Below are 12,976 nucleotides of genomic sequence, written 5' to 3' on the forward strand. Positions count from 1 at the left end.
TGTTGTATTATTTCTTCTAGAAAGTACAATATTGAAAGAATTTCCTACTATCTCCTCTCCTGCTTCACAGATTATACAAAGCTAAAAGCCAAACAATTAGGTATTTGACCAAACAAAGGTCACCAGGAAGACAGGTCTCTGCTTGACACATCGCTGACATTTTTCAGATTACTTTACAATTCCATGCACAGCCATACATTACCAGGTCATTATCTTGGACTTTGAAATAGAGGGTGCTTTAAAACATCCCTCCCAGAATTGCTAGGCAGAGAGACGGGCCTGAGGAGATCAGCTAGATTCTCACCAGTGATGGTTATGGGACTTGCCATAACCATAGAGGGCAGCAGGAAAAGAAAGGAAAACAATACAAAGCCTCGAGCATTTGAGAGCATTTTACCAGGCGTCATACACTTTCTGGAGAAGCGTGTCAGCACGGAGAGTTCTAGTATCCTGGGGGCAAGTGTGGCGTAGAAGACCTAGGAGAACACAAGTTCCCACTCACTACCTTCCAGAAGGTTGCGTCAGTTGGATTTGGGGCTCATCGGTCACATGTGCTCCATGATGCAGTGCTGTTATCGTCAACCTTTTTTTTTATTTTGGGATGGAGTTTTGCTCTTGTTGCCCAGGCTGGAGTGCAATGGCATGATCTCGGCTCACCGCAACCTCCACCTCCTGGGTTCAAGCGATTCTCCTGCCACAGCCTATCGAGTAGCTGGGATTACAGGCATGTGCCACCATGCCCGGCTAATTTTTAATTTTTAGTAGAGACGGGGTTTCTCCACGTTGGTCAGGATGGTCTCGAACTCCCAATCCACCTGCCTCAGGCTCCCAAAGTGCTGGGATTACAGGCATGAGCCAGTACGCCTGGCCCAACCTTTTTTTTTTTTTTTTTTAACTGCAAAATCCTTTCAACAAAAGCTCATCTGGAAGCTTATATATCTATATCTATATGTATATTTATATCTATCTATCTATCTATCTATCTATCTATCTATCTATCTATCCATCCATCCATATCTCATCCAGATAAATGGATCGGTGCACTGCTTGAATTGGCGGAGGAGTCGAGGGTACAGCCCTACCTGCTTTTCCACCTCACCTCACCACCTCTCTCACTACTTGAGAGGCTCCTTGGAGACCCTAGTACCCTAGTACTCCAAGAATACAGTCTGAGAACTTCTCACTACTCTTCAGTGTTTTTTCTTTTAGGGTATCAAATTTTAGCTGGTCATCTTTTATAATAAGGTCACCATGGTAGCTGAAAGGGAAACACAGCCTTTTGTCTCTTAACTACCTGACTGTGATGTTGAAAGCCAATTGGCTTAGTGTTCTTCCGGGTCGACATGTGTTCCAGGGCTCAACAATGTGGGGTTACTGTCAGACCACCTCACTGGTCTGAGAATGCTTTCTTTTTTGTCAAGTAGGATGACAAATAGCAAAATATCAGGAACTTAGAAGTCACTTTAAATGAGTGATTCACCTGCTCCTTGACCCTTCTTTCCAACTTGCAGAAATCCACTCATGTGAATGCATGAATGCTTGGGTTAAGACCCTTTAGAAAAGAAACACTTTCAAAATCTAAACTCTGCTAAAATGAAGCCAAATGTACTACCTAATTAGGAATGTGAAATAATAACATAATAATAGTAAAATGTTTTCTTTTTATGGCCTGGAATCTCTTCATTGTCACTTCTAAATAAGTTAACATGAAAATTAAGAATTGGAGATAACATAAAATTATTTATCATCATTTAATACCTTTTCTCTTCATTGAACTTTTAAAAAATCATTTTATTATTTTCTTTACAGACAAAGTCTTGCTACGTTGCCCAGCTGGTACTGAGCTCCTGGTCTCACATAATTCTCCCACCTTAGCCTCCCAAGTAGCTGGGATTACAGTGTGAGCCACCACACCCAGCTTTACTTAACTTTATTAACAAACTAATCATTTAAGCATTTGTGGAGAAATTTGCAAAAAAAAAAAAAAATGATGAAGTAAATGGTGGGTAAGAAGAGAAAATGCTGCAATAATTAGTTTATTTTTTTCCACAAGAGCATAATACCTTACCTACTTTTATTCTTGATAAATAATACATTAAGAGATCACTTATTTGACAGCACTTAGGAAAATCAATATCTTCTATAGGCATTTTCCTTATTTTGGGAGGAGTGAAAGGCTTAGGAATAATTTTAATTTATAGAAATCACCAAGATGCTTATCCATATCATGGACAAATATTTTATTATATCTTAGAAGACCTTTTACTATATTCTTTAAAACCTTAAAATGTCCTCCTAAGTAACAGTGACTTAAATTTATAAAAGAGAAATCTACTCGTTATTTATACAATAGTATAAAAATAAACAACTTATGGGAATAAAAGTGGGTTTAACCCACATGAGAGCTTCGATTTGGAGTATGGTTTGAATTTCTTTCCCAAGAAGACAGTGTGAGTGTGGTTTTCGAAAAAAGGCTAGTTGTGTTTTGTTTTTAAAATTGTGTAAAAATATGCATAATACAGAATTTACCATTATAGCCATTTTAAAGGGTAGGATCCTTCTGACTCTGAGAGGCCAAATTCCTCTTTGTCACTATTCTTTTATTTATTAATTTTTTTCACTGTTCTTTTGTACTCAGGCTCAGATTACTATTCTCCCTCTCTCTCTCTCTCCTTTTTGGTAAAAACATGTCTGGCTGGATGCAGTGGTTCACACCTGTAAGCCCAGCACTTTGGGAGGCCGAGGCAGGTGGATCATTTGAGGTCAGGAGTTCGAGACCAGCCTGGCCAACATGGTGAAACCCCATTTCTACCAAAAATATAAAAATTAGCTGGGTGTGGTCATGTGTGCCTGTAATCCCAGCTACTCTGGAGGGTGAGGCAGGAGAATTGCTTGAACCTGAGAGGCGGAGGTTGCAGTGAGCTGAGATCACACCACTGCACTCCAGCCTGGGTAACAGAACAAGATCCATCTCAAAAAAAAAAAAAAAAAAGTGTAACATAAAATTTACAATCTTAATTACATTATTGTGCAACTGTCACCACTACCCATCTCCAGAAATTTTCATCATCTCATGTTGAAATTTTATACCCATTAAACACTAACTCCCCACTTTCCCCTCCCCCAAGTCCGTAGTAACCACTCTTCTACTTTCCATCTCTGAATTTGACTATTGTATGTATCTCATACTAGCAGAATTAAGCAATATGGATCCTTTTTTGTCAGTTTTATTTCACTTAGGATAATTCTTCAAGGGTTATTCATGTTTTAGCATCATCAGAATTTCCTTTTAAAGACTGGTTCTATTCTATTGTATGTATCTACCACATTTTCTTTATCCTTTTATCTGTCAACAGACATTTGGATTGTTTTCACCTTTTGGCTACTGTAGATGATGCTACTGTGAACACTGGTATACCAATATCTCTTTGAGACACTGCTTTCAATTATTTTGGGCATACACTCAGAAGTGAAATTTCTGGATCAAATGGTAATTCTATGTTTATTAAGAGGTTTGAAGCCTGATCTGGAATCGGTTTTATATCTACCTCCTGGTAGTGTAATCTTGAAGCAATATAGCCTGGTGGTTACATGAATGAGGCAGAAGGACGACTGGTCCAGATGCTGGCTTCACTGTGCCTAGCTATTACTTAACCTCCCTGTGCTTCAGTGTGTTTTACAGCTCAACTGTAAAACAGGAGAATAAATGTCTTAATCTTACAGGGGTCTTGTGAGAATTAGCTATTATCATCCATTCGTTCCTTTGTTCCATCTAAAATAAGGACCCACAAATGACTTCAGGGGTCTATGAACCCCTCAAGAGTACATGTAAGCCTTTTTGTATAAGTGAATTTGTATACTTTTCTAAAGAGTTATGGTGGTTTATTTTTCCCTTTCTCAATCAGATTCTCAAAGGGGCCCTGATCTATCAAAGGAGAAGAACCATTACTCTAAAAGAAGTTAGTGGCTTAGAATTTAACATCAAGTCCTACAAATGTGAGCTTGATTAAGCAGGTTTATAAAATAACCAATCATGTTTTTCCCATGAGGTAGTCTGTGTGTTACCTTTGATTTTTTGTCTAAATTTCAGCCAAGGAAATTCCCTTGGACAAATTCCCTTTCTGTTCCCAACTATTATAGGGTTGCTATAAATTGTTTTTTGAAATTCCAAATACAGAGTGAGATATTTAATTGATACAGACATACAAAATGTGTGTGCATTAGTGTGTGTGTGTGTGTAAAATTTGCTCTGACTCAACTTCGACTTTGGATAATCACTTCTTAGAACTTAATTTAATCAAGTGGCCCACAGCTTAATGTAATATACCAATTTCCTTATTGTCTAGTCCTCTAAGTATTATAAATACAATGTAAGAGGTCTTGGAGGAAGACCAACAGGGCGCATCATAGGGAGAAAGTACAGTGATGGTTGAGAGATGCCCACGAGGGCTGCAGGAAAGCAACCCTGTATTTTCAAAGAATAATACTGTGATGATAACTCTTCCTACATAATTACCAAAGGGACTTTTTAGAGGTTCTCCATTGATGTGGTGTGGCTGAAATTCCCTTAATAATAATTATGCCTTAGATTTGCATACCACTTTTAACATTTCAAAGAGCTTTCCCAGGCTTTATCACAGAATCAGTGTGGGTTTCCTCAGCTTCCCCAGGGCCTGCAGGTGCTCACTGCTGTCTCCTACTAGTGGGGCAGCTTGGAAACCTGCTGCATTGGCACACCAGGTCAAAACCAGTAGCAGAGTGAAACTCACACCCTATGGCAGGAACCTTTATTCGCTGATGCTAGAAATTCTTCTTGATCATTAGTGAAACAAAACTAGTTTGTAGTTATTCTAAATCAAGGAGTCCAGAAAAGAACATTTCAGGTCTCGCCGGGTGCGGTGGCTCACGCCTGTAATCCCAGCAGTTTGGGGAGGCCAAGGTGGGCAGATCACGAGGTCAGAAGTTCGAGACCAGCCTGACCAATATGGCGAAACCCAGTCTCTACTAAAAATACAAAAAATAGCTGGGTGTGGTGGCACATGCCTGTAATTCCAGCTACTCAGGAGGCTGAGGCAGGGGAGGTGGAGGTTGCAGTGAGCCAAGATCGCACCACTGCACTCCAGCCTGGGTGATAGAGTGAGACTCAGTCTCAAAAAAAAAAAAAAAAAAAGAAAGAAAAAAAGAATATTTCTGGTCTTAGAAGTATCCTGGATCACACTCATTGAAGTCCATCCAACAATATCTCTTGGCTGTCTGTCTGTTAAGGGCCAGCATTGCTCTAGAGGTGGGGATGCTGCAGTTAATCAATCAAAGCCTTCACCACCAGAGAGTTTACATTCAAGTGGGGAAAGAGAGACAATCGCAAAATAAACAACATATGCATTGTGTGTTAGCTGATGAAAAGTGCGAGAGTATGTTTAAGAAGCAGGCATTTTTGGGGAGAATGGTAGGAAGGAAGGTTCCAGAAGGAGCTTGGAACCCAGCTCCATAGAGCCTTGTGCTTACTGTAAGGAATTTGGCTTTTACTTAGAGTGAGGCAGGGAGTTATTGGATGATTTGAAGTAGAAGTGTGATGTCACCAAATTTGCATTTGAATAGCAGCACTTGGCTGCTGTGTTGAGAACAGATTGAAGAGGGCATAGGCTGATGCAGAGTCAGCTACTGCAATAGTCCAAGTGAGGAGAAGGGTGTTAGTGCCTTCATGTTGCTGTTTAGTTAAAATTCACCCCTGCCCTAAGAAATTGCTGACTTGATTTTTTTAATACCATTGATTCGTTTCACAGGTTCTAGAACTTCGTATAAGTGGAAGATAAATGAGTAATGGAGAGGAGGGGATGGAAGGGATATGTGAGGGCAGGTTGTGGAGCAAAATGGGTATAGATTCTATCACCAGGGAGGAGGGACACATTTCATTATGCCTTTTTTTGTTGGTTAGTGGCTTGCAGGATATTTTGAGCAGCAGAAAACTGCTGTGTGGGTTAGGCTGTGTCATGTAACAGAGTCTGGGGCCTCTTACACAGCTGATCAGGAACAAGACCTGCTGGGTGTCCTACCTTTCTTACCTAAAGCCCACTCCAAAGGCTTGCTTCCATAACTGTCGTCTATGGTGGTGAGTGGAGAGGGCTCTTATGGTGCTACAGGTTCCAGCACCCTGCCTATATTTGAACTCTCCCCTTCTCCATATAAGCCAAGTTCCAGTAAGCCAAAGAGTATACAATTAATCTAGTTTACTATGCTACTTTTCATCCTATTGGTTACCCTTTACCCTCACCCAGCAAACCATACATAAGGCAGTTTCACACCTATTTCTACATTGATTTAATCTTTCTCCTTTAAACAGTGGAAAAACAGTGACAGTAAATGCATTTTTGAAATAAGTTATATTCCCCCATAATTCTGCCACACAGCTGTTATTATTTTCATATGTTGCCTTCATTTTTTTCACAGTTACTATTTTGTGTAATTTTGGAATCAGATTACAAACATATGCATTCTTCTTTTTTCACTTTTGATAGATGTTTCATATTAACCAATAAGAAGAACATTTATTAGTTTATTATGTCACCAAGCATCTATTTATTTTAAAAGTCTGAACTAGTTTTGATTACCTAAAGTGATTACCAGTGGATGAAAAGACTACGGGCACAACATCAAACCTTTGAAACAATTGGAAAGCCTATTACAATGCATTTTTAAAAATCTTATATAACTGGCCGGGCGCAGAGACTCACACCTGTAATCCCAGCACTTTGGGAGGCCGAGGTGGGCAGATCACCTGAGGTCAGGAGTTTGAGACCAGCCTGGTCAACATGGCAAAACCTTGTCTCTACTAAAAATACAAAAATTAGCTGGGCGTGGTGGCATACACCTGTAATCCCAGCTGCTCGGGAGGCTGAGGCAGGAGAATCGCTTGTACCCAGTGGGCAGAGATTGCAGTGAGCCGAGATCATGCCACTGCACTCCAGCATGGGCGACAGAGTGAGACTTGAATATAGTCTAAATGCAGATCCCTGTCCTAGTTACTAAGTATAAAAAAATGAATAAAACATTAGTCCTGTCTTTGTATTTTCTGTACCAAGATGAACCAAATTGCCGAGGTGTCAACAGTAAATAAAGATTATTTATTTATCACACAAGCAACATGTGGCACTGTTATCATGGGAGGGAAACAAGCGTTCAAACTTGCACAATCTGATTTTCTACTAAATAATAGTGACTACGAGATTTTTCAATAAGCAGTGAACATTTAGCCGGCCAGTATCCGTTTCTGGTTCCATAAAGGCAGCATTGAAAAAAAAAAAACCTGCGATTTTCTTAGAGAAAAAACCACTTAACTCATTTCCAAGCAAATGCAAAGTAAAATGTGCCATTAAGCCTTGTAAGGGGTCTGAAGGCTCTGGTTTATAAGGGAGTCGGGCCATCGAGACAAGTGTTCAATGGTTTTTCATATCGCCACTGCCAACTCCCCTCCTAGATGCAGTACAATTTGGTGCAGGGCCACAACTGCATATGGTCTTGAGGTATGTGCAGTAGCTCATAGTCAGCAGGAGGTCAGGGTGAGGTTTGAGGGGCCAGAGCTGTTGAAGGGCGCTGGTTCAAGGTCAGCGATTCTCCACTTGAGGTGAAATTAGGTCAAAATGAATACCTGGGGGTATTCTAAAGAAGAAAAGGGGTTGGAGAAGAGAATCCCACGGGTGTATGTAGAAGAAACAAAGGATGGGCATGGTTATAATAGTGATGGTAGTGGTGGGCCACTCTGGGGAGGTGGAAAGTGCAAACCTCTTGGAATGCAGGTATAGGCTGGATGACTGCTTGTGTATGAGCCTCATATATATATTTCTAGCACAAACCAACCACCAAATCTCCTCTCTCCTCTAAACCACTTCCTATCGTCATCGCATGAATTCTCACGTGGATGAACATCCTGCCTTCATACCTTAAAGAGGGCTCTGAACTTGAGTAATCTACTACAGATCTGTACTTTCTTGTACTTAGAAATGATAATGAACCAGGAGTATGGAAATAAGAAACGTTTCTGCTCACTTACCTTCTCCAGTGCAGCTTGAACAGCTGACTCACTTTCTGAATCCAAGGCAGAAGTAGCCTCATCTAAAATCAGAATCTTGGGGTTTCGAACTAAGGCACGAGCAATTGCGATCCTCTGTTTCTGCCCTCCACTCATTTGAGCTCCTTTTTCCCCTACCAATGTATTAAATTTCTAGTGCAAAATAGGAAAGAAGCACAGAAACAGAAGTCAGCGTGATCAAATGGTTAGAACAGGAAATGACAATCCCAGTTGTGTTTTAATATCAGCTTAATCAGTACTTCAGCCTCTGGGTGCTTATGACTTTTGATTTGTTCTTTGTGAAAACAAACCGCTGTGAAAAAAAGAGCCCAAAGGAGAGAGGACATAAGAAAAATTTGGCTAGGACTAAAAGAAATTAGACCGTACTATAATCAAGTGTATTGAGAAAAATTAATAATAATTTAAACTAATGTGAAAATCTCTTTTAGATATTTTTAGAATGCTTTGAAATCTTTAAAAGAACCACTGTAATACAAATAACTATTTTCTGCAGTGTTTATTAGCAATTTGGTATGTTACCCACAATTTCCTTCCTGGATACTCTGAAAAACAGAATGAAAAAAATTACTGCAAAAACAAACTTTCCCCTAAAACTTTTTTTCCACCTTAAGAGACTTTTTTGATGTTCTTTTGATTTGTTTTAAAATAAATTTATCTTTAACAAAGCAGATATTTTTTCTTTCATATTTGCGGTAGGGGTAACTTCTAGCACCTGGGAGACATGGCTAGTAATATTCTACTGGGTTACGTCCCTGATTCAAAGTTCATTTCTTCACGGAGATAAATTTAAGTATTCTTTCTAAACCCATAATTTCTAGAGATTGATCTTCACATTTAAAAAAAACAGCCTTGTTGAAGAAATTTATACACAATAAAATGCATCCATTTTAAGGATATAACTCTATGAGTATTGACAGATGAGTATACTCATGTTACCACCACACCGATAAAGATATAGAACATTTCTGCAGCCCTAGTAGGTTTTCCTCATGTCACCTTTTTCAGTCAAAACCCACACCCTGCCTTCAGATACCCCCAATTTGATTTTTATCACTATACATGAATTTTGCTGAATCTAGAACTTCATGTAAATGAAATCATACAGTATGTACTTCTTTGGCTTGTTTCTTTTACCTAGCGTAATGTTTTTGATATTCATCCGTGTTATATCAGTTGTTCACTCCTATTTATTGCTAAGTAGTGTTCCACACAATGAGAGTTTACCTTGGGTTGCCAGATTTAGCAAAAACACACAACACACAGGAAAACACAAAGCTGTTACATCTGAATTCAGAAAAGCAGTGAATTTTTTTTTTAGTATAAGTATGTTTTATGCAATATTGCTAAAAAATCATTCACTATCTGAAATTCAGATTTAATTGGGAATCCAGTATTTCATCTGGCAACTCTAGATCTATCACAATGTTTCCGGGTGTGGTGGCTCACACCTGTAATCCCAGCACTTTGGGAGGCTGTGGGGGATGGATTGGTTGAAGCCAGGAGTTTGAGACCAGCCTGGGCAACATGGTGAAACTCTGTCTCTACAAAAAATACAAAAATTAGCCAGGTGTAGTGGCATGAGCTACTCAGGAGGCTGAGGTGGAAAGACTGCCTGAGCCTGGGAGCCTGGGAAGTTGAGGCTGCGGTGAGCTGAGACTGTGCATTGCACTCTGCCCTAAGTGGCAGAGTGAGACCCTCTCTCAAAAAGAAAAGAAAAAATAGATCTATCACAATTTGTTTATTCATTCAACTGCTGACGAACACTTAAATTGTTTCCTATTTTTGGCTATTGTAAATAAAGCTGCTATGAATATTCATGTACAAGATATTTTTTGTGGTCATGTTTTCATTTCTTTTGAATAAATACCTAGGAATAGAATGCTGAGTCCTAAGTGTATGTTTAACATTATAATAAACTACCAAATTGCTTTCTAAAATGCTTGTACTGATTTCACTTTTATTTCAATGAATGAGAGATCTAATTGCTTACATCATCACCAAAAGTTACATTTGTTAGTCTTTTTAATTTTGGCCATTCTAAGAGGGTAAAATGGTATCTCATTATCGTTTTATTTTAGAGTTCCCTGGTGACTAATAATGTTGCATATTCAATGTATGTATTGTTTATTTGATTCGTTTGTAAAATGTCTGTTCAAGTTTTTGCCCATTTTTAATTTCTATTTTTTGTCTCATCATCAAGCTATAGCAGTTCTTTATACATTCTGGATTCATGTCCTTGTCGGACACTGTATATTATAAATATTTTCTTGTGCTCTGTGTCTTGCCTTTTTGTTTTCTAAATGATGTCTTTTAAAAAGGAGGTTTTAATTTTAATAAACTCCAGTTTATCTTTTTTTATAGTAATGCTTTTCAGTCTAAGAAACTTTTGCCTATCTCAAAGTCACAAAGATATTTTCATAAATTTTAATTTTTGAAGTTTAAGCGTTACAATTTTGGTACAAGGTCTATGGCAAATTAATTTTTGTGTGTGATGTAAAGTAAAGGTCACATTTTATTTTTTCCATGAGGATAACCAGTTGTTCCAGCACCATTTGTTGAAAAGATATTTCTTTCCCCCACTGAGTTCCATTGGCCTTGTCAAAGATTAACTGATATTTGTGAATCTATTTCTGGTCTCTCTGTTCCATTGTACTGATCTATACAACCATCATTATGCCACTACCACGATCTTAATTGCTGTCTTAAAATTAGATATTTAGGTCCTCCAGCTTTGGTCTTTCTTTCAAAATTGTTTTGGCTATTGTTGGTCTTTTGAATTTCCAAATAGATTTTGGAATCAACATGTCGATTTCTACACATACACATAAAAACTGGTGAGATTTTGATTGATAAAGCATAATATTTGTATATCAACTTGGAGAGAATGCAAATCTTTGAAAATATGAAGTTTCTAAATCAATGAATAAGGTACTTTCTATTTCTTTAGATCTTTTCATGTCTATCAGCATTTTATAGTTTTTACTAGAAGACTTGCACATCTTTCATTAAATTTATTAAGAATTTTGTTTTTTGATGCTATTGTGAATACTGCTTTTTATTTTAACTTCATTTGTAACTGTTGCTATTATTTAGACATCCAGTTTTGTTTTTTTTTTTTTTTTGGCGGGGGGTGAGCAGTGGGGACACAGTCTTGCTCTTTTGCCCAGGCTGGAGTGCAGTGGCGCCATCTCAGCTCGCTGCAACCTTTGCCTCCTGAGTTCAAGTGATTCTCCTATCTCAGCCTTTCAAGTAGCTGGGATTACAGGTGTGCAACACCACGCCCAGCTAATTTTTTGTATTTTTAGTAGAGGGTTTCGCCATGTTGTCCAGGCTGGTAACAAACTCCTTTCCTCAAGTGATCTGCCCACCTCAGCCTCCCAAAGTGCTGGGATTTCACGCCCAGCTGTTTTTTTGAAATAATTATAGATACACTAAATTTGTTTATTTATTTATTTACTATTTATTTATTTATTTTTGAGTGAGTTTTGGTCATTTGTATTTTTCAAGTAATTGACCCTCATCTAAGTTATCAAATTTACAGGCATAACATTGTTGATAATATTTCCTTATTAATCTTTTAATATCCTTAAAATCAATAGCCATGTACCATCTTTCATTCCTGATACTGGTCATTTCTCTTCTTTCTCTCTCTCTTTTTTCAGCTTTGCTACAGTTATACTTTTTTTTTTTAATCTTTTCAGCTTTTGGTTTCAATCATTGCTGTTTTTCAGTTTTGGATTTTACTGATTTCTACTGTGATTTCTATTTACTTAGTCTTGTTTGTTTTAGGTTAATTTGCTCTTCCTTCTCTAGTTTCTCTAGGTGAAAATTAGGGTTGCAGATTGTAGATCTTTTTTCTTTTCTAAAAATAAACATTAAATACGATAAGTTTCTCTCAAAGCAGTACTTTAACTATATCTCACAAATACTAATACATTGCAATTTCATTTTGATTTAGTTCAGAATAGTTTTTAATTTTTCTCGAAATTTCTCTTTTGAGATATATATTCTTTAGAAGTGCTTTTTGTGGTATTTCAAATATTTGTGTAGTTTAATTCTATTATGGTCTGAGAACATATTTTCTATTCTTTGAAAGAGCTAAGGTTTTGCTTTGTTTTGATGGCCCAGAATATTGTTTATTTTAGAGAATGTTCCATGTGCACTTGAGAAGAGTGTATTCTGCTATTGTTGGCTGGAATGTCCTATAAATGCCAGTGAAATCTAGTTGCTTGATAGTATTGTTCATTTATATTCTTACTAATATTACACCTATATATTCTATCAAGCACTGAAGGCCTCAAGTAAAGTTGTGGATTTGTCTTTCTCCTTTCAGATGTATCAATTTTTTGCTTCATGTATTTTGAAGCCCTTTTCTTAAAGAATAAACATTTAGGATTATGTTTCTTGCATACAAGCCATATTTTTCTGTTTCTTTGCACGTCTGGTTTTTGTAAATGATGTACTGAGTACTGTGATTGTTGTGTTGAAGATATCTGAGTTCTGTTTTCTTCTGAAAAATAAACAGTGCCGATTTTTGTCATGGTAGGCAACTCAAGCACTGACTGATCTTGAACTTGTGCAATCTTCATTTTAAGTTTCCTTGGGGCGAATTTGGAGAAAGCCACGTAACTTGTCAGAACACAACCTCCAAAACCTCTCTCCTCTGGGCATCTTGTCATGGCTTGGTCTCAGGGTTTGTTAGGGCAGGTAGATCTTACTCTAAGGTGTGGTCATGACTCCTAAGGTGTGGCTTTTTTAGTGTTTTAGCTACTTACCGGGGGTGTTACAAAGGTGTTAATGTGATCTCTCCATTCCAGCTGGGCTGCACTTTCAACACCCCCACAGCACTGCCTGACTTCTATCCAGTGTTCTGCTTGCAGCTTTATGGCT

General features: G+C 38.0%; 1 protein-coding gene across 1 annotated transcript in view; it reads right to left on the reverse strand.

The window, feature by feature from the left end:
• ABCB5 (ATP binding cassette subfamily B member 5) overlaps positions 1-12,976 on the reverse strand; it is a 126,290-nt gene that overhangs the window by 83,046 nt on the left and 30,268 nt on the right. Inside the window, exon 13 of the mRNA XM_015133897.3 lies at positions 8,048-8,218. Coding sequence (XP_014989383.2) covers positions 8,048-8,218 — 171 coding nt within the window. The remainder of the gene's footprint in view (positions 1-8,047; positions 8,219-12,976) is intronic.

The sequence above is a fragment of the Macaca mulatta genome, chromosome 3, assembly GCF_049350105.2.
Source record: "Macaca mulatta isolate MMU2019108-1 chromosome 3, T2T-MMU8v2.0, whole genome shotgun sequence".
In the NCBI taxonomy this organism is placed as follows: Eukaryota; Metazoa; Chordata; class Mammalia; order Primates; family Cercopithecidae; genus Macaca; species Macaca mulatta.